General features: G+C 40.6%; 1 protein-coding gene across 1 annotated transcript in view; it reads right to left on the reverse strand.

Moving 5' to 3' along the window:
- Nucleotides 1–26061, reverse strand: part of DSTYK (dual serine/threonine and tyrosine protein kinase) — a 40895-nt gene that overhangs the window by 12113 nt on the left and 2721 nt on the right. The window contains exons 3-7 of the mRNA XM_063142298.1: nt 8665–9328; nt 6626–6861; nt 5776–5859; nt 2603–2779; nt 630–759 (exon numbers count right to left, since the gene is read on the reverse strand). Of these exons, the coding sequence (XP_062998368.1) occupies nt 630–759; nt 2603–2779; nt 5776–5859; nt 6626–6861; nt 8665–9328 (1291 nt within the window). The remainder of the gene's footprint in view (nt 1–629; nt 760–2602; nt 2780–5775; nt 5860–6625; nt 6862–8664; nt 9329–26061) is intronic.

The following is a 26061-nucleotide window of genomic DNA, read 5'->3' on the forward strand; positions in this document are numbered from 1 at the left end:
TAGCTCCTAAGATTCCACTATCCACCATAGTTTTCGTTTTTTAAAAATTATGTTTCTACTGTTTTATTATATTTAAATGCTTAGCCACTTTTTAACGCTGTACAAAGAAAGGATATAAATCCATAAAGTTTCAATTCTTGTTCTACGTACTTTTCACTAGGATTCTCGAGTCAAGGGATGGATCCAGAGTTGGCCATTTTCAAATAGAAGGGTTCCTTCTGGAGAAGTTTCAGGGATGGCTGGATGCAGCAGGAGTGACCATAACACGGAGGAAAAGACCTAGGACCATGCTCTAGTCCTGATGTGAATCATATTGTCCCCGTCCCCACCCAGCTGCTATTTGCATTAGGAGGAATGTTCCTATTAATGCCAACTGGGAGCTTCCTTTCTGATAAGAATGAGATGAGAGAATGATCCAAATTGGGACTATGGCATAGCATTAAAGCCCCCACCCCACCTAACGCAAATGCTAATTGCATGAATAATGTCACATCTGTGTAACGCTTTCGTCTCAAAATGCTATAGTCTGTACAACATAGCCAAAAAGCAGTAGTCTTGCAAAAGTAAACTCATGAGAAAATTTAGAAAAGCTATCAATAAGTGGGAGAAACAATCAGGGCAATGCTCACCATGTAACAAAACATCCTGCAGGGACCTGCTTTCCAATGAGAGGCGGGCAAGCCGAGGGGCATGGTCCTTTCGGACCTTCAGCCAAAGATCTTCTGTCTTCTCCAGCCTGCCTGAGTGGCCGGCCTCTAGCTAACAAGACATAAAATGTCAGTATGCCTTTGTCATTCTGCATGTTACATCTGGATGGATTTTACACACAATTTACTCCATTTCTTCTTTGATAAAGAATTAAACATGGTCCAAGTTTTAAAAAGTGATTTTTTTAGTAGCCCATTTATACTGGTCATCCTAACAAGAATGTGCTGGGATACTCTCTCCAGGCCATATTTCTCTCAAATAATTTCTTCTTGGGAAATTTCTATTTCTGTGGTTTTCTTTCCTATGGTTTTAAGTTCTGCTATTTGAACATGAGTTTGTGGATTCCAAAGCCTTGTAAGTAGGTGGATTACCACTGTACTATAAAACCCAAACCAGGTATTATGACTCCCAACTCTAGAGCATAAAATGTCCACAGTGTCACCATAGTAAAGTGACTAAATCAACCAGTACAGCACACTACCAGAAAAGCTAGAGGGAATGCAACCCAGATTTAAAGCAACATATGAATACCCAAAGCCCATGAATCAGTACAGAAATTCCTCCACTGTTTTAAGAGAAACTGAACCAAACACCTGCTTTTAAAGCTACTGGAGCGTTCCTCTGAAGTGCCCATTATGTTTCCCTGTTTACTTGTTTATAACCATCTCCAAGAATGAAGGCACTGTTGTTTCTTCTAATTAAGGACTTCATGTGGATCCCTGGAAATGTTGTATGTTTGCTCAGACATTTCCCACTTTCCATATTAAATCAGATAATCTGAAGACCTACAACAGACCATTTGTCTAGGAAAGGAGTTCATTGTTTATTGACCAGGGTTCGGATGACACACCATGGCTTGCCATGGGTTATTAAAGCCGCGATGAGCTGTGATGCCCATGGGCGCCAGATTGCATATGTTAATGCCATTTGGGGGTTGCTGTGTCATACGTTCATTGTTTTTAACTTTTGTAAACCACCCAGGGAGCTTCAGCTATGAGGTGGTATATAAATGTCATTAAATAAATAAATAAATAAATATGAACCCATTGAGCAGGTTAATAGAGTGGCTTTGGTTGGGGCACCATAGAGCACATCTAGGCACCGTGCTGGTTTGGCCTGCTTTGTGCAATTTAAAAGTGCTCCTACCAGGGTTTAATTTAAGAGATGTAGTTGTATACCTTCCAGAAGTTAATTACTTGAGGGAGAGCAGACAATAGGCAGCCCCTCCTCCTTCCAACTTCCACGCCCGCCCCCTAAGGCTTCAAGGCACCATTGTAGCTGGCTCATGTAGTTCTTTAAAGATGAACTAAGGACACCCCCACCCCCCCACACATATACCATGGTGTTTATAGCCTTGTGCTTTTGAGGAATTAGATAATGGAATTACAGCGCCATCACTTCCATCTTTCCCATCATTAAAGGCCTAGAAGAAACAGATGTAAACCCCCCCAATATTTATTTATTACATTTATATCCTGCTTTTTTCTGCCAAGAAATCCATGGTAACATACATAATTCTCTTCCTCTCCATGTTTATCCTCACAACAACAACCCTGTGAGGTAGGTTGGGCTGGGAGTCTGTGACTGGCCCAAAGTTACCCAGTGGGCTTCCATGGTCATGTGGGGACCAGAACCCAGATCTCCTGACTCCCAGTCCAATATTTTAGCCATTACACCATACTGGCTCTTAGTCCCATGGGACAAGAATTTCTGTGCTATTACATCTATTTTTGCTAGCTCTCAAGGGTCAGGAGACACAATGTAGTGCCCAGGTTTTCTTTTTGGTCACAAAGAGAAGAGAGAGTATAGGCAGGCTTTGTCTTTCTAGTTATTTGAAAACTGATGTAAGTTTATTGATCTTTATTCTTTGCAGTTCCCTTTACATCAAACTAACCTGTCGCAAGGAGGCTGCAAAAGCTTCATGAGAACTGTTTAATCTTGTCCGGAACTGGCTACAGATGCTCTTGGCCAGCCTGGATGCACTAAGACTCTCAATGGCATCCTGAGCTACTTTCCTTTTCCATTCTGTAGTGATAGCTGGTGGGCTTACCCAAGTAATCCGTTGTATAATCTAAAGAAGCAGAATACATGTCTCATTGTTAAAACTTGAGTATTAAAAAGGACAGCTTGCTTACCTGTAACTGTATGTCTTCAGGTGGTCATCTGTATACTCACACATGGGTTCTGCACCTATGCATTTGGAACATTCCAGAACAAGTAGATTTTGGCAGGAGCCCACCTACTCCTTTCCATGAGCATACTCAAAGGGAGTGACTCCTGCTCTTTCTGCTGAGTTCCTCAGAGTACCACAGCAGAGATACTGAGCAGGGCGATAAAAAGTCAAGGATGAATGCCTGCGGTGGGGAAGGAGGAAGGGTTACGTGAGTACCAAAGATGACCACTCACAGAAGAACTTGTTACAGGTAAGCAACCTGTAATTCTTCTTGGTTTCTGTGGCTCACATATACAGGTGATTAGTTAACTAACTTGCCAGAGGCATGGCAAGCATGTCAGTTATGTATTAACAACAGAACAGCTTAGGCAAACACAGCATCCATCCTGACCTGCACATCTAGTTTATAATAGTGGACAAATGTGGATGGCCATCACATGGCCATCCTGAGCATCTGCTCGTGTAAGGCTGGACATTGTTAATAGGCAAAAGAGGGGCTCAGTCCCTACTGCTGCAATAGGTGAAAATGTAGTGGCAACAGAGGATACCAAGGCCAACTGGTAATCCTGCGGTACTGATACTGGGTTAACAGTACTGGGTCAAATGGAGAGCTAACAGTGGTGTCTGTCAACAGTACCGATTCAGGTGGCAGCAATGTTGGATGCTGTAATCCACCCAACACCGGAGCTGTGGGTATGGTGGATGAGATGATTGGTATTGAATCCAGATCCAAAGCAGTTGTCACAGCCAAGGGCGGTCAGTACCAGAATCAATACAGTGACAGTCAGAACTGAGGCAGTCACAACTGGAGCTGCCTTCAGGAACTTCAGTACCAAGGGCAGTATTGAGTCTGATACCAAGGGCACCAAAAGTGGTGTAAAGGGCCATAGATACAGCTGATATCAGAAGAATGGGAATCAACACCAATGAAGAGGCAGGGATTAACAGCAGTGGAAGAGAAATTGTCATGGTGGCCAGAGTTAGGATCAACCAGCATGGGAATCGTAGAGATGACCTGTCATTGATGGGAATGGCACTCACAATAAGGTGAGGGGGAGCAGCTCAAGCAGTAGTAGTTGGAAGCACAGCCCCAGCACAGCTTCATGGGTCATAGTAACACAGTTTATTGTAGGCACTATATCAAGACTAACTTTGTTCCCAGTGGTGGAGTGATCTCCTGTACCAGACATAAGATAGGGATCAAGAGTATTAATATCTAGAGCACTCTCTTTAGGAGGCATCCCAACCAGAGTCTGTAGTATGGCCAAGGTCCAAGGCCCTGGAATAGCAAGGAGAATGTCTCTGTGGAGAGTAGTATGCAGGCAGCCATGATCTCCTGTGCAGAGAGCCGGGCAAATACTGATCAAACAGTGGTTGGTGTCTTGTGACCTGTCTCCATTATCACCCACTGAGGTGTAGCAGATTATCTGGACATCCTTAGAAGAATGATTGTACAGACTTTGCATTTTATCCAGTATCCATATAGATAACTATAGGAGAGGTGGAAGATGGGGTAAGGAAGTATTCAAGAGAAGTTACTGAGACAGGGAATTGGGTGGTAGTTAAACTGCTGGTGCCACAACAGCTGGTAATGCTGGAAAAAGTTGGTATCAATAGTGGTAGTGTCTGCGTTTGTCCTATCTTTTATTCTCCAAGTCACAAACACCAGACGTGGCATCTCAGCATTTGGTTTTCACCATTTTAGGCTTCTCCAGCTCGAAGAACCTTCCCAGTGTGTGAAGGGGCAACATATACCAGTATGCTCAATCCTGAATTCAGTACCGAGAGTATTGCTGACACTGAAGAGTTGGTTGGTACTGAAACCCGAAGCACAACAGAGCCAATGTCTCCAATTGCACAGGGCCACTCAAGGCCATGAGTGGAACAGCCTGTGCTTAGGTGACAAAAATGGGGTCAGGTTCGGAGTCGAGAGGAACATCTATGGAGTCAGCTTAGAGCACAGAGCTGAAAGAAGAACCTGTAAAGGCTGACTCTGATTGGCAGCCTGGAAAACCTGCTCTCACAGAAGGGCCCAAAGGTGTGAAGACCGATTTTGGCAGGCCTGCATGGTAAATCCTTGACATAACTCAATGGTATGACCTTCCCCAAGGCATAACGAGCGCTAGCAGTGGCTATTGGTTGGCAGTAGCTTACTACCACAGCCGGAATACTTACAGTGGCTTCGAAGCCATAAGCCTGTAGTCATCAGGGAAGCACCTGAACATGAACGTGATAAAAACAAAAAGAGCAAAACCAAAAGGGGGGAAGAAACACCAAAAGAGAAGGAAGGAAAGGAGGAAGTAATAAAACAAGACGAGGGAATACTCAGCTCAGTATCAAATTAAAAATTGTTTGAGATGAGAACACTACTGACAATGGTGCTGCTGTGGCTGTCAAAAAGGAACCGAGCAGGAACCTTTGAGCATATGTACTGACCAGGTTTGGAAGAAAGGGTCTCCCACCAAAATACATTCAGGTCTAGAATGATCCAAATCAGGCTCTGAATAGGTACAGAACCCATGTTTGAGTCACAGAGACCATGAAGAGGAAATTGTTTTCATACTAATATGCATTAGAATTTAGTATTGCCCAGACATAAAGAAATCGGGATGATGGGGACTGAGAGTGTACAAGAACACAAGCAGTCTTTCTTTGCAACATTACTATCTTATGTTAATAATATCAACATACCTGGTATATTTTAACTGTGTGCCTTTCACACCAACTAGCTTTTTTTCTAATTTGGACGTTACTAAATGACAGAAGTACCCATTTTACAAAGTAGGCTGGTATATAAAGATTGGAATGAATGGGAAAACACAGTTTGTATTTATTAAGATTAAGTTTAATTAAGGTTATTATGAGTAGGTTTTTATTATCGAAATCTTTAATACCTGCTTGATCTGTTCCCACAGCATTCTGGATACTGTTGAACCAGAGTGAAAAGTTACTTCAACATTGTAGGCTGCATTCAGTATCTGTGAGCAAATAAATATGTGATTAAGGAAGAAACCGAATACACTGGAAACAGTCTTCATTTGTAGGACATCTGAAGATCCTGCTGGATCAGACCAAGGGTCCATCTAGTCCAGCATTCTATTCACACAGTGGCCAGCCAGCTGTCGACCAGGAACCCACAAGCAGGACACGAGTGCAACCACCCCAGCAACTGGTGCACAATAGGCTTACTGCCTCTTGATACTGAAGGTAGCACATAGCCATCAGGACTAGTAGTCATTCATTCATTCATTCATTCATTCTATTCCTTCTCCTCCAAGTATTTGTCTAACCCCCTTTTAAAGCCACCGAAGCTGGTGGCCATCACTACATCTTGTGGTAGTGAATTCCATAGTTTAAGTATGTGCTGTGTGAAGAAGTACCTCATTTAACTGGCCTGAATCTCCTACTAATCAGCATCATGGGATGACCCTGGTTTCTAGTATTATGAGAGAGGGAGAAAAATGTCTCCCTATTCACATTCTCCACACCATGCATAATTTTGTACACCTCTATCATGTCTCCGCTTATTCTCCCTTTTTCCAAGCTAAACATCGAGATGCTGAATTGCCATGGACTTGGGATCTTTCCTTCAATTACAACTTAATACAGCAATCTGTTTGGGTCGATATAATACCAAAGAATTTAAAATTCTTTCTCCAGTGTGCTTCAATGCCTTTGGGAGTACAGCCAACCAGCATCCACAAAGCAGATCTGTAAAATTAGTACCTCCTGGTGCTACTTTACCTGTTTCAAATAGTTGCTTGTAATATGCACTGAAACATCTTGCTGAGATTTCTCTAGACTCTTCAGACATCTTTCCAGAGTCCCAACAAAGCTCTCACGCAGATAGTCCACAGAACTTATCAACTTGTTGGCAACTGCTTGGTTTAACCGGGAAATTATCAGTTCCTGGATTTGCTTAATGCAACATTTAATGTCTCTGGAACTAATAGGCTCTCCATTCTCAGGAATTATAATATCTAGAAGGGGGAGGGAGAAAAACCAACATTGGGGGGGAGGAAAAGTAACATAACAATCCACAGTATAAGTAGCTACTAGAACAAGTGTGACACTAAATTTAGTGATTTGAGTGCAATGAAAACTTTCTAAAGGACTAGCTGAACTGGTTTTGTCCTGAAACATTCTCCCACCTGACACATCCACAGTTCAGATAAATTAAGTACTTTGTCCCTCTGCATGTCAATGGGGAGTAATAAGCATTTGCTTAACTCTTTCCCTTTTAATTCAGTGTGATTTAGGCTGCAATCCTATAAACTTAACTGGTAGTAAACCACATTGGGTTCAAGGGCTTACTTTTGAGACTTTTATAGGGTTGCACTAATGATTGATCTGACTGGATCATGCTCCTTAGATTGTAATTATAGAATTATATAGAAGAGATGTCTATAGCCTTCAAGACAGACAAATCTTACTTGGATGCAAATATCCACAAAGTCTAGCATTTCAGCTAAACACATTAAGTCACTCTATGCTAACATTGTTTACAGATTATGAAAAAAATCTGTTGAAGTATTTTACTGCATGAGAGCTGAAATATATACACATAGCAATTGAAAGCAGACTAGAAGTGGAAAAGCCAACTAATTTTGAAATACTATACTAGTCCATCATCATTTAAGATCCACTTTAAAAAGAAGAAAATTATTGTTGCAGAATGACCAATAAAAACACTTAAGGCTGCAGTCCTAAGCAAATTTAGTAGCATGTCCCAGTGAACGCAGCAGGGCCTACTTCTGAATATGTTTGGGATAATTCTGTGTGACTTCTTTCATGCTAGTATCAGCTTTTCCAGTTAGCTTGGTATATAGCAAACCTGCCAGTATTTAAACAGAGAATTAACTCTTGCTTCATATTTCCAAATGATTGACAAGGATTTTTTTAGAAAAAATAATAATCATTGACCTGGTTCACATGATCACAGAGGGGGAACTAAGCCCCAGTGGCTTCTTAATCACGACAATTGGCTGTTGTAGGGTTCTGGGGTGGCTTGTTAATCATAGCAACAAGCCGCCCTGGCCAGATCTGCAAAACAAGCCAACACTGCCAAGGGTAATTATGCAAATCCCCCAGGTATGTAACCCCCATGCAGCAGGGAAAATAAGCCATTATGGCTTATTTGCCCAGCTGCCATCATGTGAACTAGGCCACTATCTTGTTTAAAGAGCTCCTGAATAAAGAAGGCAGATCAAGTTCCAGAACCTATTTGCAGCTCTGCTGCTGAAAAATGGAATTACATACAAGATATTTAAACCACAGCATGCAAACCACTGCTCCTCTCCTTACCACAATAACATTAACAACCTGTAAACAGCAAAGCCATACTGTACAGGAGAACCTCATCAAGAAATTCACATTTGGCTGAGACATCTCACTGACAAGGCTCTTGCGGAAATGAATAGCATGCTTTACTAACAAAAAAGACCTTGTTTAGAAAGCTGTACCTCTTACAGCTCTTTCGGCACTCTTTACAGATACTGACATGGTTACTCAGATACATATAAAGCTTCCATCCATGTGGTTCATTGCTGATGGTATATTCACTTGACTTGCAAGCAACAGATCTGATAATGAGCAGGACTTAACTTGCATGTTATGTTAACATATACAAATTATGTGGGTGGATGTTTTTACTCCTGGACCAGCATAGGAACATCCATGCCAGTATAAATAAGTGTTGTAGCTTGCCAAACTAAGGTTCCCTTTACAGGCATGACAGAAATCCAAATACTTGTCAATCCCTTTTTATTTTTTCTGGAAATTACCTTTGAATTCCATATTAGCAGCATCTTCCAGCAGCTCTTCTTTCATGTTATTGAGAGTCTCAATGATCATCTCCTTCATTTCTTCTTGTTTGCGGTTGGCTATGTTCATCAGAGACTCATACAGCTCATTTTCTTTTTTCCGTGTATACTCTAAACGCTTTGGAGTGATCTGTAGGTCTCGCTGCATGTCAAAGGCTTGGTTGATGAAGATGTCCAGGCAACGGCAGTGTACTATGTTCAAGATGGTGGCTGCATCCACCAAGCGCTGTTGCAGCACCTGTTTGGAGAAAGTGCTAAGCAGGCGGATCTTGTCTGATTGTTCCACCAGCATGCTCTGGGCTTTGGCATCAGAACTGGGAGCTCCACAGCTGCAATGGTTGGTACTAAGATAGTCTAAATCCAGCAGCTGCCGATAAAGGGATGACTTTTCATTCTCTGCATTTTGAGGGGATATTAGTTCGGGCCCCAAATCCGGCACTTTGAAAAAGAAGATAGGCAGAGAGAATTTCTCTTTAATCTCTTGCAGTTCATTCACATCCAGTGCTGAGAGTTCTGCTTCACAGATGGCAAAAGTGATGACTGGAAGGGCATTGTTCATATATTCTCCCAAAGTGACTTCTGCTGTCTGGAATCCCCGACATGGAGCTACCACAATGTCCACTTCCTGAAGATAGCAAAGCAAAGGATTTTAACATTGAAGCTATAATTATCTGAGTTGAGCTTTTTAGCCAGCACTCAACCCTCTCATACCCCTTCACAGCAAACCTACCCCTTCTACTTTCAAAGGGACTCTCAGAACAAAATTCTGAGCTAATAACAAGTGTGTGTGTGCGCACACACACACACACACACAAGCATATAGGTATCTCTAATCTGTTTTTCCTCCCAAAGGAAGCACACTGGTCCAGGAAATACCAATCCCCTCCCCACCAAAGGTACAAGAGTGAACAGGAAATCAGCAATGAAGATATAACCTGAACCCAGGCTATTTGATAGGAGGAATGGCTCTAGAACACTATCCAGTGAGACAACTGAGCAATGTTACTCTCAAGATGACAGATAAAAGTTAGCCTAGTTTTCAATAAAGTGGAAAGCCTGCATATGGTCTATATGGCTTGTGACTGCAGGTAAGGGCTCCTAATGGAATGCTCCTCCACAAAACATTCCTGCAAACAAAAAAACCACTAGCATGTCAGGGAGAAGGCTAGCTTAGAACCATTCTCTCCAACATCTACTTTCCTATATCTAGTAGCATCAATCTGAGCTTCTTTACCTGCAATCCAAAACGATAACAGCCCAGACACTGGCTTACCATTTCAGCAAGAAGTAGGCCTTTGACTCTCCTTGAATACAAGCACTGTCTCGCTGCACTCATTGTTGACCAAGTCTATAATTTTCAAGATCCACTCCAATTACTCCTGTTTAATTAAGCTTATTACATTTTACAGTCTTATAAACTGCAGTGCTCTTTTGATCGTTTTACCAGTATATGAACAGTAAAATTGTTGTGATAGCTTCTGAAGTGCCCTTCCTGAGCTGATACGTGCTTGAGGTTTTGATATTCAGCAATTCATTTTACACATTCCTACTCTTACACACCACTTCCAGTACACTTTCCAGCAGAAACTATGAACACACCAGATCATAGAATAATAGAATAGCAGAATTGCCTACAAGGACATCGAGTCCAACCCCCTGCTCAATGCAGGAATCCACCCTAAAGCATCCCTGACAGATGGTTGTCCAGCTGCCTCTTGAATGCCTCTAGTGTAGGAGAACCCACAACCTCCCTAGGTAACTGATTCCATTGTCGTACTGCTCTAACAGTCAGGAAGTTAGAGCAGATAGTTTTCTACATTTAAGTCACAACCCCTAGTCCAAAGAATTATCAGGAGAATTGAGGCAGAAAGCAAAGTAATAATAAAACTGCCAAAAATAAACACAATCTTAAGAATTACACAGTTCTACATCAGTTCTGGCCAAGTACCCACAAGGTGGTACATGACATCCTTGTGCCTGAATGTTCTATTTAAGGGAAGTTCTGGCTCAGATAGCATCATTACTTGTTCACATCTGGCCTGCAGCCTCAAATTACTCTTATGGAGACTGAACAGCAGAAGAACTGGCAAAATCATCCCAAAAATAAGAACCATTTCAGAGGCAAGAGGTTTCTTTTATTTAATTTTTAAGCAGTCATGTTTGGAGCATTAATCATTTCACTGCCATTTAGAGAAAAAAAATTCTGGATTCCCTTGGAAAACCACTGAGAGGAAGCCAATATATGAGCATGATCTTTCAACAGCTGACATAACCATCCTGGTCAAACTTATAAAGCCATTACTAATTTACTACTCAGTTAAATTAAAACAATTCTAGCAAGTTTTAACCATTCAACACTTCTCCAGGTTCTCCCAAACGCCCTTTCCACAACTCCCAAAATAAACGTTTAATTGCAGTTTGTCTGGCTGTCATGGGACTCTCAACACACACAAAAAAAGATGTAGCCAGACAAGAGTACAAGTTGAGAATTGGATGTGCAACTCAACATTCACCATGAGAGATGACTCACTGATGTCAGTAAACAAAGGAGGAAGCCAATGCCGTCTCCAAGAGACATAAAGGGGAAAGAGTTAGAAAAATGTTAGCATGAACAACTAATGTAGCTTAGGCAACAGTAGCCCTGCTGGGTATTCTCGCTAGATAGCCTTTATCAGTGGTTTCCTTCTAGTTTCTACATCTCCTCACAGAAGACAGCAGAATTATTATGCAAGAAGATTCTCCTTTAACAACAAGCCTTCCAGCTTGGAAACATATTTTGGCAACTGGCCTTTGTGATTCTCTTCATTTCACTGAAGGGATGTGGGTCAATATTCAGGATTAAACATGGATTTCAGGACAAGATACCAAATTCGCTGCCACACATATTCACACTAAAACTTTTCAAATATGCACAAGGTTCAGGCATTGAGAGTAAGGATGTGCCCCTGAATAATAAAGCAGATTTTTAATACAAGCATTTCTAAAAATTCTAAATAGCAAGCACCATCTTAAAGAAGTTCCCCCTTTTCTGTCACTCAGGAGGGAAGGCCTAAGTCTTACATGGTGCCTGCTATGACATGTGACTATCTAAAAACAAAGTATGATTCTTGCTTCAGAATATTGCTTTTAACCCATATGCAAATTTATGCACATTTGACTAAATATCATATTAATCAATTTTTAAAGTCAGACTGCAACTCTATTGACCTCTTATTAACCGGTATTTTTAGAAAGTCAAATATAGACCTGATGGATTGTTGTGAATGAGCTGGAGTACTGCATGCAGTGCGCCCGCCTCTTCTGCTTTACCGTACAATCCACAATCATTTCCTTCGTAAGTTGTGCAGTGTGACATGTGAACCCAAACTTTTGCGTTGTTTGGGGGCTAAACAATCTAGGAATTGACTCATGGTTTGTTGTTGACAGTGCAGAAAGCTCAGAAAAAAATGGGGGGAAACACTTCCGCCCGGCCCCCCGGACCGTTTTTGTTTTTTCTGAAAATTGGGGAAATTGAACAGCTTTGCATTATGAAATAATTTATTTTAAAATTTTAGACAAAGTATTTATATATTTTACCCAGCCTTTACTCCCTACAAAATGATTTCTAAAAGCTATGAAATAAGAGCACTTTTATAGAAAGACTAGAGAAGTAAAATGTCTGGAAATAATGTAGCCATGGAAAAATGATTTTAAAATTCTCTCTGTAAGGTTCCCAGGATAGTTCTTTCATTCCTTATTAAAATTATTGATCTAAAGTATATTTTACAACAGAAATTTAATGCTCCATTTCTGAACATGTAAGTAGAGTCACCATTATGCATCCTTGACAGTAAATAAGCATTTTTGACAGTTAGGGTTTTCTTCTATAGAGTCTTGTGTATCTGATGTCGCGGTCATTTAATGCAGTTCTAATCTATTCAGACAATTGCAAATTTACTGAGTTTGCTTTTAAAAATGTAAACATATAATGATAATTGTATGAGCATACTAGGTTACAAACTAACTAACTTTAGGAACAGAAAGATTGTTTTATGTTCCCAAAGCAGCCCTTCCCAACCTGATGTCCTCCGGATCTTTTGGACTACAGTGCCCAGCCTGAAGCCGATGAGAGCTGAAGTCCAAAATATTTGGAGGATACCAGGTTAGGAAAGGCTGTTTTAAAGCAACGAAGTGACTTCTGATCTGTAAAAAGCACTAAAATAAGAAAATATTGTTTATTTTTCAATTTCCCCCCAAGTTTCAAATTTTTCTGGAAACACCCCCCACCCCGGAAAAAAGGGTTTTTCCATGGCCTCAACATTATGCCTGACATCCCAAAGTTTTTTTTAAACTGATGGGTTAACATTATGTGAGAACAGCCCATAACGTAATAAAAAGCATTACTATGGTACATCTTGAATACAACTCCACACAAGTAAGTATCAGCAATAACTGCAGTAGTGGGGAGGGGTCTAAGAAATTATCCTTCACGTACCCATTCATCATCCACCTCTATTACATGTTTAGGCACACACATTTTCACATATTTAGTTGATGAGGACGGGGCAGAGGGAAGAAGACCTTCCCACCTGCTGATAATAATATCCACCCTGACTATCCATTCCCCCACCACATACCTTTCTTCTCCTCCTCACCCCCAGGTTACCTTTCCAGCAGCCCCTCTCTCATGCAATGATGGACCAGGTGATTCCAGAGATATTTCAACCCTGGATTTCCCCTAACCTTAGATATCAAATTCCCCTTTTCTGTTTCAATCCAGGATTAGAGGACATTTTGGGTTCAAATAACTGTGGGAGCTTTCAATTTGGGCATTACTTTCAGCACAAGTTCCTGATTTAGGCATTACCTTTTGCATGCAGCGAGAGGAGGGAATCCATTCCACTGGCCAGCAAATTCCTGTACTGAAAGTCCGCTTCTTAAAAAGAAACCTTTTCCTTCTGTGCACATACCTTAGAGCTTGTTTGCTAACCTTCAAAATAACCTTGCAGGGAGGATATCAAACAAGCTATCCCTCATTGTTCCTTTTAGAGAATTCTTATGCATCTCTTTCCAGCTGTGCTCTTTGCATCCAAAGAACATCAGAAGAAGCACCCTACCCTGTCCAAGGAAATGTCAGGGATGGCCCTAGTCTGCTACTCAAAACAGAGCCCTCTAAGTTTGTCCACTTCCTCAGGAATGTCTTGCAACACATTGGTCAAGGCAGATATCACAGAGAAGAAATATTCCCTTTAAAAGAACTTAGTTTCTCACAACCAAGTAAGAACCACTAAATCAGTGACTCCATTAGGAGTATAGTACAAATTGTGCCAGCTGTCCCCAAGATAAATCTGCATCTTTCGTAATGCAGATTTTTAGTCCTCTAATGTTCAGATTTTGTATAAGTCATACATAACAAGAGGGTATAATGAATTTTGATTGGATTTGTCCTAATTATTTTGAAGTGTCAAGCTGATTTATTAAATTTCAAAATTAGCTGTTGAGTCAAAAACACCCCCAAATTGCTTTTTTAAAATCTTGGGCTTTAACACAGATCTAGCCTCTTCAGCAAACTTGAAGATTAAAACATGCTCCCCTCAAAGCTGACTTCTTTTTAGCAGCAATGCTTAAAAGACCATCATTCAATATATACAATTGCTCAGCTCAGTGTTTCACCCATTTTATCTTATGCTAGGCAAGTCAGCCTCAACTCAGACCATAAGGTTTTCCTTCATAAATATACACTTACAGTACATGTATGAAGGTGTACCCTGTCATACATGAATCTCATACACATCTTTCTACACAAGCATACGTGTTTGGAAACAGGAACTAAATAGTCAAGCTCCCAACATTGGATCTGTCAGCCAAACAATCCATATTTGCCAAGGAGGTAGTTCCAACTCCTAGTGGCTTGGTTAAATTAGTTCCTTCCTCTTTCAAGAGAAACCCTGCATGACAGTACAAGTAAAAGCATAGTTGTTCAGAGGCCAGGCTATTTACCCATCTAGTTTCACTGTACCGAGGGCTGAAATGTATAATGGGGGAAAGGGAAAGGAGGACTGGGTTGTTCTGATGTAGCCATCTTTGCAAAAGAAATTTATGAGGATAAGCAAACACCTTCATGGGAATGGGGGATGGCTCAAGGCTTTAGCTATGATAAAACTAAAAGGTCTGAGGGTGATGCATGGCTTTTGGATCTTGGGGAAGCACAGGGCCAAGGCCATAGCAGAAGACCACAGCTTTTCAGAAACTTATGTTAAAAGGTGCAGTGTAGGTCTGGATTCCATTTTATCTTGTAACTTGTTGTTTTTCCTTATTCCATATAACTGTTTTTCCTAAACTTTCCTTGAGTCACTAAAATCACTATAAATTGAGTTTGAAATGTTGCACACTTAAGGAGTGAGTAACTGAGGTCTGGCTAACTCAAGCAGGAAGTAGTATCACAACTCACCATAGAATTAGTGATCCATTCAATTTCTTTGCAGGCACCCTGAAAGGTTCTGGAGAAGAATGTCTGGCTTGAGAGAAGCTTTTTTCTGTCCCAGAGTGGCTGAGATCAGAAGCTGGATGCCCAGAGGAGGGCAAGTGGAAGTTGATGTGGAGGAAAAGCAGGGTAATGAAGGGCCGTTTGAGCGCATCACATTTTCCTGCATGGATGTAAACATCAAGTGCCCCTTAGCTGAATTTAGAAGTTAAATTACACAATGAATACTCCAATATTAATGTACAAGAAGACTAGCTATTTAATAGAAAAGAAGCCAACAATATACTTAATCAAAGCAGGCCTAAAAGCAACTGGAGAAGAGCCAACAGTAAAAAAGAAAAGAAAGAAAAGGTATCAACTATCTCCAATAAAAATCAAGAAAACTCTGTTCAGAGATAGCTCCTGTGATGATATTTTTCAAGAAAGGCAGTCTTCAGTGTTAAACCTTATGAAGAAAAATGCATTTTTGCATTGAATAGTAGATTTTTAAAACATGGAAATAACATTTAGTAAGATCTGAAGTATAATATAGATTAATAGCCTCTTTTTCTAAATAATTATGTTCTGAACAGGAAATTAACAAAATGTGAACTCTTGCTTACTAAATGGATTGTGAAAGACTTGCCTGGAGCTATTACATTTTAAAAGAGAGCCTGAACAAAAAAGACAGTAAAACATCAGCAACAAGATTTGAATCTTAACTGGCCATGGTTTAGTCTGCAATCCTATGTACAGTTACCTGGGAGTAAGTCCCAATGAACACAGAGGAATATACTTCATAGAATCATAGAATAGCAGAGTTGGAAGGGTCCTACAAGGCCATCGAGTCCAAACCCCTACTCAATGCAGGAATCCACCCTAAAGCATCCCTGACAGATGCTTGTCCAGCTGCCTCTTGAATGCCTCTAGTGTGGGAGAGCCCACAACCTCCCTAGGTAACTGATTCCATTGTTGTACTGCTCTAACAGTCAGGAAGTTTTTCCTGATGTCCAGCTGGAATCTGGCTTCCTTTAACTTGGGCCCGTTATTCTTTTTCCTGCACTCTGGGTTGATCGAGAAGAGATCCTGGCCCTCCTCTGTGTGACAACCTTTTAAGTATTTGAAGAGTGCTATCATGTCTTCCCTCAATCTTATCTTCTCCAGGCTAAACATGCCCAGTTCTTTCAGTCTCTCTTCATAGGGCTTTGTTTCCAGACCCATGATCATCCTGGTTGCCCTCCTCTGAACACGCTCCAGCTTGTCTGCGTCCTTCTTGAATTGTGGAGCCCAGAACTGGACGCAATACTCTAGATGTGGCCTAACCAGGGCCGAATAGAGAGGAACCAGTACCTCACGTGATTTGGAAGCTATACTTCTATTAATGCAGCCCTTCTGGGTAGGCATGCACAGAATTGTGCTGTCAAACAAGTATTACCACTGATGTACGGACAGTTACAGACTACTAGTCACAACATGTAAGTAATGGTCCCAAATGGGGATGTGCATCTCCATTTGCTCAAAGATGCATCCAGTCAATCTATTAAGCAAAACAGCCCTAAAACAATTGGAGAAGAGCCAAAAGACTGAGCATTGCAATGGGATCTGATGCAAGTGCATCAGATGCACTTGCAGAAGACTGTTTCTGCACGTAGGTTTTCCCTGCTGGATCAGGGAGAAGTATCAAAATGTTTTAAAGACAAACATTTCAAGAGAGTTATAGGTGATACAAGGTAAAAGTGAAAGAAGGATGCAGAATGAAATCAGGAAACAAGAGAAAGCAGACAGTCAGAAATAGCAGATATCAAATTACTAAGGTATTTTTAAAAAAATCCTGTTAAAATCATGAGATTACAGAACATAATATTTGCTATGAATCTACGATAGTGATCTCAATTGCAGGGAACTGTTGCCAAAGAAGACCTAGTCTATCTTAATAACAGTGGCTGCTAATTGGAAATGCAACAGTCAAGCAACAGTTAAGCTGCTAGAGAAAACTTTGGAACATGCTTTTGATGTCAAGTAGAGACATGCACATTTACTTTTTTACCATAGATAATGGAAAAGCATTCTATAATCAAACAGAACAGGTTACTGGAAAGTAAGCTACGACATAAGCAGAATATACATTCAGATACTATGAAGTTGGCATAAATTATATATTGTTTTAACTTGGTTCATGGTTTAATTTTTTAGCTGTGTATATATATATATATATTTATACTGTATGCTTTTATCTGTACGCCGCCCTGAGATCTTAATGATATAGGGAGGGATACAAATGTTTTAAATAAATAAATATTTTTGTATTACTGCTCAGAGGAGACGTGGTTAATTTTGCACAGAAACGAAGCTAAGTTCATTATTTTACACCTGTAAAATAAAGAAGTGTTAAATATGGAAGTATCGAGATGTTGTGGTGTATCTCCACAGGAGTGCTGCTGTTTAGAACTCCAACCAGCCCAGAACAGAAGTATTCTAAGGGCTTGGGTGGGGGATGAGGAGGAGGCTACCTTTTTTCTTTCCCACCCTAATGAACCTTCCCCCACTGTACTACATAGCACTAAAGGGCTCAATTCAGGGCCCAGCTATTACTCAATAGCTGGAGCATGAGATGTTTCAAGTGGGGGGAGGGGTGGGAGTGTGAGAAGAAAGATGTCCTTGTTCACCCTCTGGAAATATATCCATCTCCAGCACACTAAGTTGTCAGGAGATTGAGTAAGCCAATTCAGCCTTCCTCCCTTCCCAACTGACATTGGACTCGATGGCTTTGTAGGCCCCTTCCAACTCTGCTATTCTATGATTCTATAATTCAATTGGCCTCAACTTTACTGGCTACTGGAGACCACCCAGCACATTTAAATGCAAAATCATAGAATCATAGAATAGTAAAGTTGGAAGGGGCCTATAAGGCCATCAAGTCCAACCCCCCACTCAGTGCAGGAATCCACCCTAAAGCATACCTGACAGATAGTTGTCCAGCTGCCTCTTGAATGCCTCAAGTGTGGGAGAGCCCACAACCTCCCTAGGTAACTGGTTCCATTGTCGTACTGCTCTAACAGTGAGGACGTCTTTCCTGATGTCCAGACGGAATCTGGCTTCCTGTAACTTGAGCCCATTATTCCGTGTCCTGCACTCTGGGAGGATCAAGAAGAGATCCTGGCTCTCCTCTGTGTGACAACCTTTCAAGTATTTGAAGAGTGCTATCATGTCTCCCCTCAATCTTCTCTTCTCCAGGCTAAACATGCCGAGTTCTTTCAGTCTCTCTTCATAGGGCTTTGTTTCTAGACCCCTGATCATCCTGGTTGCCCTCCTCTGAATACATGCGTATAGAAAGTGAAGAATATTAGGGGAAAACTAAAACAAGTCAGCATTCCACCTAAACCTGGGACATTTATGAAAAGTGTGTACTGGTTTTTAGTATGTGTTCATGGCTCTGAAAATGCATCATCTCCTTCGAAAACACCAGATTCTCTCTGCCTAGTAGATTTAATGACAAGTTCACAATTTTGTAACTTTCTTATTTGTTTCTCCTACTGACTTACATTAATTGTGTGTGTTTTTGTACCTAGCTGTCTTGACCTCACTACCTTACTCAAAAAGTTGGGTATCTCACACACAGATGAGCCCAGAATGAACGAAGGGCCAGAGCGGGTCTCTACACCTGTAAGAACCCTGACAAGTCTTCTCACTGGGACTTCCAGTTGGAGATGGTGGCGTAGTCAGTTCATTCCTGCTTCACTTCCAACTATCTGCTTATAAAAAGTCTTTAGACTGCCTTGTTTTCTAATATTTCGCATGGACTTCGTTTTGCCTCTAGGTTTTGTATAAGCACCTGTTGCATTCTGAGAGAGGCTGGGAGGATGGCTCCACCGAAAACTAAAAATGCTGTAAAAACGCCATCCACACCCCGGAATCTCCCACTGCTAAACCTACCAAGACTCCTTGAACAGCAGATGAAGGAGAAGATGTGAGTGCATTAATGAAAAGCATACAGCTGTCTCAACAGTCAAAATAACTGGCATCGATTTCAGATTCTTATGACTTAGCAGTTGTTGTCTTGCAATATGGCAGGCAAAGGAAGATAGTAGCAGTTTTATGTTCTCCATCAGACATGCCTATAGCAACTTTCAGCTAAAACTGTATGACTTAATTGGGGACGGGGAAAGATAAGTGTGTTTACTAGATCGTTTTCAAAAAGAATTCATTCTCCAGTGTAGAAAAAAAAAGTAAACCAAATATGAAAATGACAAAGTTTAGGTTGCATCAAGATCCCTGTGGTTTACGAACAGAAGTAAGAGTTTTTAGGAACGTACTCATACTCCAAAAAGGACAGAAAGAGTAAATAAAGTCCCCTGTACTAACATGTGCACCACCTAAGCTGTTAAGTGTGAACATTCTCAAATATTATGCTTGCTTACAACTTAGACTCCATAAATCCACACTTTGCCTTGTCTTTCAGCAAGACAATCCTCTTTTCTGCAAGTTGGGAGCAACACTGAAGCTGAAGACTGCAAAGGGGTAATGAGCAGGTGTTTTGGACTAGAACCCAGTAGTCAGGAATTATGGAAATTGTAGTTCAGTACATTTGGCGGGCACCAGATGACTACTCCTTCGATCAAGATCCTTGTGGCACAGTTAGTGGCTGCTATATAGAAGTGCAGCAAAAAAGGGAATATATTGGTGACGCATCCTCTAAAGTAATATTTAGAGAAGAGTCGAGATGTAAAATTTCCAGAAAAGTTGAAGTCATGGGAAAAAACTGGGGTTTTCTATATGGGGGGAGTAATTTTAGGGAAAATGGAAAAAATAAGGAAAAATGCTTTTTTAGCAGGGCTGTGGAGTCAGCACATAAAATCTCCAACTCCGACTCCTTTATTCATGGTACCTCCGACTCCGACTCCTTTAATTATATATCGATATAAGAAATAAATTTCCTATATATTTCCTACATCGACTGCAAGCACGCAACTTTTTAGAACCCTAACCTGTTAAAGCCCGGGTCTAAAGGCTAAAGCTAAGTCATTCTGGGGTTTTTTATTTTATTTATTAAAGAAGCCCAAAAATTAAAACAATGTGGTTATATTTTTATTTATTTAATTAATTAATTGCATTTATATCGCCCCATAGCCGAAGTTCTCTCTGGGTGGTTTATCAAAAGACTATAGAGTATAAAGTAATAGGATATAAAAGAAAGAAACTATAAAAGAAAATCAGGAACAACTTTCTCTACTAGTTCAAGAATCTAAAGTATATATTTTGATATCAAAGTCAAAACTACAAAAAAGTAAAGAACAATTGAACATCTAAAACAACTTAACAAATGACCATTTTAAAAGAAATGAACTCAGGTACATAAGTAACATAAACCTTTTTCGAGATTAAAGTATCATTTGAATATAAAATTCAAGTGAATATACATATCATAACTCTATATACAATTTAAGTTTATTAGGAGGCGGAGGCGGAACATTTTTACCGACTCCGACTCCAGTAACCCAAGAATTGCTTCTGACTCCACAGCCCTGTTTTTTAGCACTCTTTACAGATCTAAAGTCACTTTGTTGCTTTAAGACAGCCTTTCCTGATCTAGTACTCTCCAGATATTTTAGACTTCAGCTCCAGATATTTTAGACTTCAGCTCCTATAAGCCTCAGGCAGCATGGCCATTAGTCAGGAATGCTGGGCATTTGAGTCCAAAACATCAGTAGGGCTCCAGGTTGAGGAAGGCTGCTTTAGGAATGTAAAGCAGCCTTAATGTTCCTAAAGTTATGTATAACTTGGTTTGCTCATAAAATTGTTATATTTGAAAAAATTACTCAGTAAATTTGTACTTAATGTCTGAATAAACTATACTTTAAACATTTAATATAAACATGATTAATTTTGTGATATACCAAGTTATACACCTCCAGCAAAGGAGATCGTTACCTTGTCGTGGTGCTGGAGCTTGAGCACCTCAAGGATGCCATGAGCTAAACCGTGAAGGGACACCCAAGACGGGAAGGTATTGGTAGAGAGGTCAGACTAAATACGATCCTTGGGGAAGGCAACGGCAACCCACCCCAGTATTCTTGCCGTGAAAACTAAATGGATCAGTACAACCAGTGATATGTTGGTATACCATTGGAAGATGGGACCCCCAGGTCGGAAGATGGTCAAAATGCTACTGGGGAGGATAAGTTCAACTAGCCCCAGATGTGATGACGCAGCTAGCTCAAAGCTGAAAGGACAGCTAACGGCCAACGGTGCTGGTGGTGAACGACGAATCCGATGTTCTAAAGATCAACACACCATAGGAACCTGGAATGTAAGATCTATGAGCCAGGGCAAATTGGATGTGGTTATTGGTGAGATGTCAAGATTAAATATAGATATTTTGGGTGTCAGTGAACTGAAATGGACTGGAATGGGCCACTTCACATCAGATCACCACCAGATCTACTACTGTGGACAAGAGGACCACAGAAGAAATGGAGTAGCCTTCATAATTAATAATAAAGTGGCTAAAGCAGTGCTTGGATATAATCCAAAAAATGATAGAATGATCTCAATTCGAATTCAGGGTAAGCCATTTAACACCACAGTGATCCAAATATACACCCCAACCACAGATGCTGAAGAAGCAGAAGTAGATCAGTTCTATGAGGATCTGCAGCACCTCCTGGATAATACGCCAAAAAGAGATGTTATTTTCGTTACAGGAGACTGGAATGCTAAGGTGGGTAGTCAAATGACATCTGGAATTACAGGTAAGCATGGTCTAAGAGAACAAAATGAAGCGGGACATAGGCTGATAGAATTTTGCCAGGACAACTCACTGTGCATAACAAACACTCTCTTCCAACAACCTAAAAGACGGCTTTATACATGGATTTCACCAGATGGTCGACACCGAAATCAGATTGACTACATCCTTTGCAGCCAAAGGTGGCGGACATCTATACAGACGGTAAAAACAAGACCTGGAGCTGACTGTAGTTCAGATCACAAACTTCTTATTGCACAATTTAGAATCAAACTAAAGAGAATAGGGAAGACCCACAGATCAGTTAGATATCAGCTCACTAATATTCGTAATGAATATGCAGTGGAGGTGAAGAATAGATTTAAGGGACTAGATTTAGTAGATAGGGTCCCAGAAGAACTATGGACAGAAGTTCGCAACATTGTCCAAGAGGCGGCAACAAAAAACATCCCAAAGAAAAAGAAAACCAAGAAGGCAAGATGGCTGTCTGCTGAGACACTGGAAGTAGCCCAAAAAAGAAGGAAAGCAAAAGCCGACAGTGATAGGGGGAGATATGCCCAATTAAATGCAAAATTCCAGGGGTTAGTCAGAAGAGATAAGGAATTATTTTTAAACAAGCAGTGTGAGGAAGTGTAGAAGACAATAGAATAGGAAGGACAAGAGACCTCTTTCAGAAAATTAGAAACATCGGAGGTAAATTCCAGGCAAAAATGGGTATGATCAAAAACAAAGATGGCAAGGACCTAACAGAAACAGAAGAGATCAAGAAAAGGTGGCAAGAATATACAGAAGATCTGTATAGGAAGGATAATAATATTGGGGATAGGCCAGACGGTGTGGTCAGTGAGTTAGAGCCAGACATCCTGAAGAGTGAGGTTGAATGGGCCTTAAGAAGCATTGCTAATAAAAAGGCAGCAGGAGACTATGGTATCCCAGCCGAACTGTTTAAAATCTTGCAAGATGATGCTGTCAAGGTGATGCGTGCCATATGCCAGCAAATTTGGAAAATACAAGAATGGCCATCAGATTGGAAAAAATCAACTTATATCCCCATACCAAAAAAGGGAAACACTAAAGAATGTTCAAACTATCGGACAGTGGCACTTATTTCACATGCCAGTAAGGTAATGCTCAAGATCCTGCAAGGTAGACTCCAGCAACTCATGGAGCGGGAATTGCCAAATGTACAAGCTGGGTTTAGAAAAGGCAGAGGAACTAGAGACCAAATTGCCAATATCCACTGGATAATGGAGAAAGCCAGGGAGTTCCAGAAAAACATCTATTTCTTTTTTATTGACTATTCTAAAGCCTTTGACTGTGTGGATCATAACAAAGTGTGGCAAGTTCTTGGTGGTATGGGGATACCAAGTCATCTTGTCTGCCTCCTGAGGAATCTGTATAACGAACAAGTAACAACGGTAAGAACAGACCACGGAACAACGGACTGGTTTAAAATTGGGAAAGGAGTACGGCAGGGTTGTATACTCTCACCCTACCTATTCAACTTGTATGCAGAACACATCATGCGACATGCTGGGCTTGATGAATCCAAGGCTGGAGTTAAAATCGCAAGAAGAAACATTAACAATCTCAGATATGCAGATGATACCACTTTGATGGCTGAAAGCGAGGAGGAGCTGAGGAGCCTTATGACGAAGGTGAAAGAAGAAAGTGCAAAAGCTGGGTTGCAGTTAAACCTCAAAAAACCAAGATTATGGCAACCAGCTTGATTGATAACTGGCAAATAGAAGGAGAAAACGTGGAGGCAGTGACAGACTTTGTATTTCTGGGCGCAAAGATTACTGCAGACTCTGACTGCAGCCAGGAAATCAGAAGACGTTTACTTCTTGGGAGGAGAGCAATGACAAATTTTGATAAAATAGTTAAGAGCAGAGACATCACACTGACAACAAACATCCGCATAGTTAAAGCAATGGTATTCCCCATAGTAACCTATGGCTGCGAGAGCTGGGCCATAAAGAAGGCTGAGCGAAGGAAGATAGATGCTTTTGAACTGTGGTGTTGGAGGAAAAGTCTGAGAGTGCCTTGGACTGCAAGAAGATCAAACCAGTCCATACTCCAGGAAATAAAGCCAGACTGCTCACTTGAGGGAATGATATTAAAGGCAAAACTGAAGTACTTTGGCCACATAATGAGAAGACAGGATACCCTGGAGAAGATGCTGATGCTAGGGAAAAGTGGAAGGCAAAAGGAAGAGGGGCCGACCAAGGGCAAGATGGATGGATGATATTCTGGAGGTGACGGACTTGACCTTGGAGGAGCTAGGGGTGGCGACGACCGACAGAAAGCTCTGTCGTGGGCTGGTCCATGAAGTTACGAAGAGTCAGAAGCGACTGAACGAATAAACAACAACAAGTTATACACAACATATTATAGGTGCCTAATTTATGTCTGATCAGATCATTCAACCAGTCGTCCCTGAAACATCTGAATCATCCTAGAGGCCAGAAGGAGGAGGAAGACTTGGGGGCAGAGGAAGACAAGTCCAAAAACAGGACTCTGTAGAACAAAATCCAAACTGTCAAGAATTAACATTTTCTTCCATATGGTGACTTTATTCACATTATGAGAAACTGAACATGACTTGGAACATCCTAAAATGTTTATCAGTATTATTTTAATAAGAATCTATTATTATTAAATTATTTTAATAAGAAATGAAAGAAATATGCTAAGAATCATACAGATTTTTTTAAAAAAATCCCCCATGGCTTCATTATTTCCAGACATTTTATATCTCTAGCCTTTCAAATAAAAGTCTTATTAAATGGTTTTTAGAAGTAATTTGGGGGGTAGGAATAAGCCATGGCAACAATATATAAACAAACCTTCTCTTAAATTCTAAAATAAAGTATTTCATAATCCAAAACTATTCAGTTTTTCCAATTTTTCAGAAAAAAACAAAAAGTCCTTGAAAACCCCCCACAGAAAATCCTGGAGGTTTTCTGATTTTTTTCTAGGTTTTTTCCGGGCCTTCACATCTCTAGGGAAGAGAAAGAATAGCAGCAAAAATGTATGTTCTCTATTTGGGTTGGGAGCAATGGGGCAATCCAGAACTGGGGAGGAGAGAGCAAGATTAAAGGTGGTGTGTACTGACATACAAGTCTTGGACCAAGGGTGGGGGGCAGGGGGCACCATAGGTGGATAAAGAACATCCGCCTAATAGAACAGTATGTGGGAGGACAAATCTCAAAGACAGCTATGGCTGGGGAGTAATATGCTTATGGAAAGGAAGTACATACATATGCACTGAGTACTTGATAGGAGGCAGAAGGGCAAGAGATGAGTGGCATGTATTCAGGGCCACGTAATGTCCAACATGAGACCTATATGAATGAGGGGAAAGTTCTTCCTACACTGGAAACGGGTATTAAATTCATGAGATTTGGACAAGGGGGACTGCAGTCCCCACCTTCAGTGATGGAATGAGAAGGTAGAGACCAACAAGAGCAATGGTACCTAAGAGGAATGGATATACTCCTATCCCTCCTCCCTGACATTTTCTTTCTTTCTCTAAAACTAGTCAATTGTCATGGTATTCATCCTATTATTTCATCCAGTTCTTTGCTGCAGCACCTATTCCCTGTAGCCTCTATCTTTTGTCCATACCACTTATTCTTTCTGATGCCTTCCTTATTCCATAAACTCCCCACCACCAAAGATGCAGCTCCACCATATTATTTTAAAGCAATTCAATAGAATGGAAAAAGGATTTTATTTCCAAATAGATATTATTTATGCAGTCATTGCTGTCAATGCATTTTTCTTGTTTCTAATTTCAACATTTATCTAAACTCTTATGTATTCTTATGCTTTACAGGGCATTTAGCTTTGATGCCCACAAATTTCAGAAGAAAAGGATTGGTGCCAAAACACCAAGACAGCTTAGGCATTGAGCCTAAGCTGTAAGCCACCATAGTATGTATAGCTTTTGTACTGCTTACATTGCATACGTGTTAAGACAGGAGATGTAACTAACAAATTCCAAATGTTTTGAAAGAAGTAGTGAATTTGTAAGAGCCTTCTCAAACTGTTTTTTTTAAATCTAATATTCATATATTGTATTGATTTTTAAAATAATGCACCATGCCTCTCCTTCCATTTTGAGGTGGCTTACACACTCACCAGTTTTTACCAGTTCTGAAATAGT

The sequence above is a fragment of the Elgaria multicarinata genome, chromosome 1 (genome assembly GCF_023053635.1).
Source record: "Elgaria multicarinata webbii isolate HBS135686 ecotype San Diego chromosome 1, rElgMul1.1.pri, whole genome shotgun sequence".
NCBI lineage: Eukaryota > Metazoa > Chordata > Lepidosauria > Squamata > Anguidae > Elgaria > Elgaria multicarinata.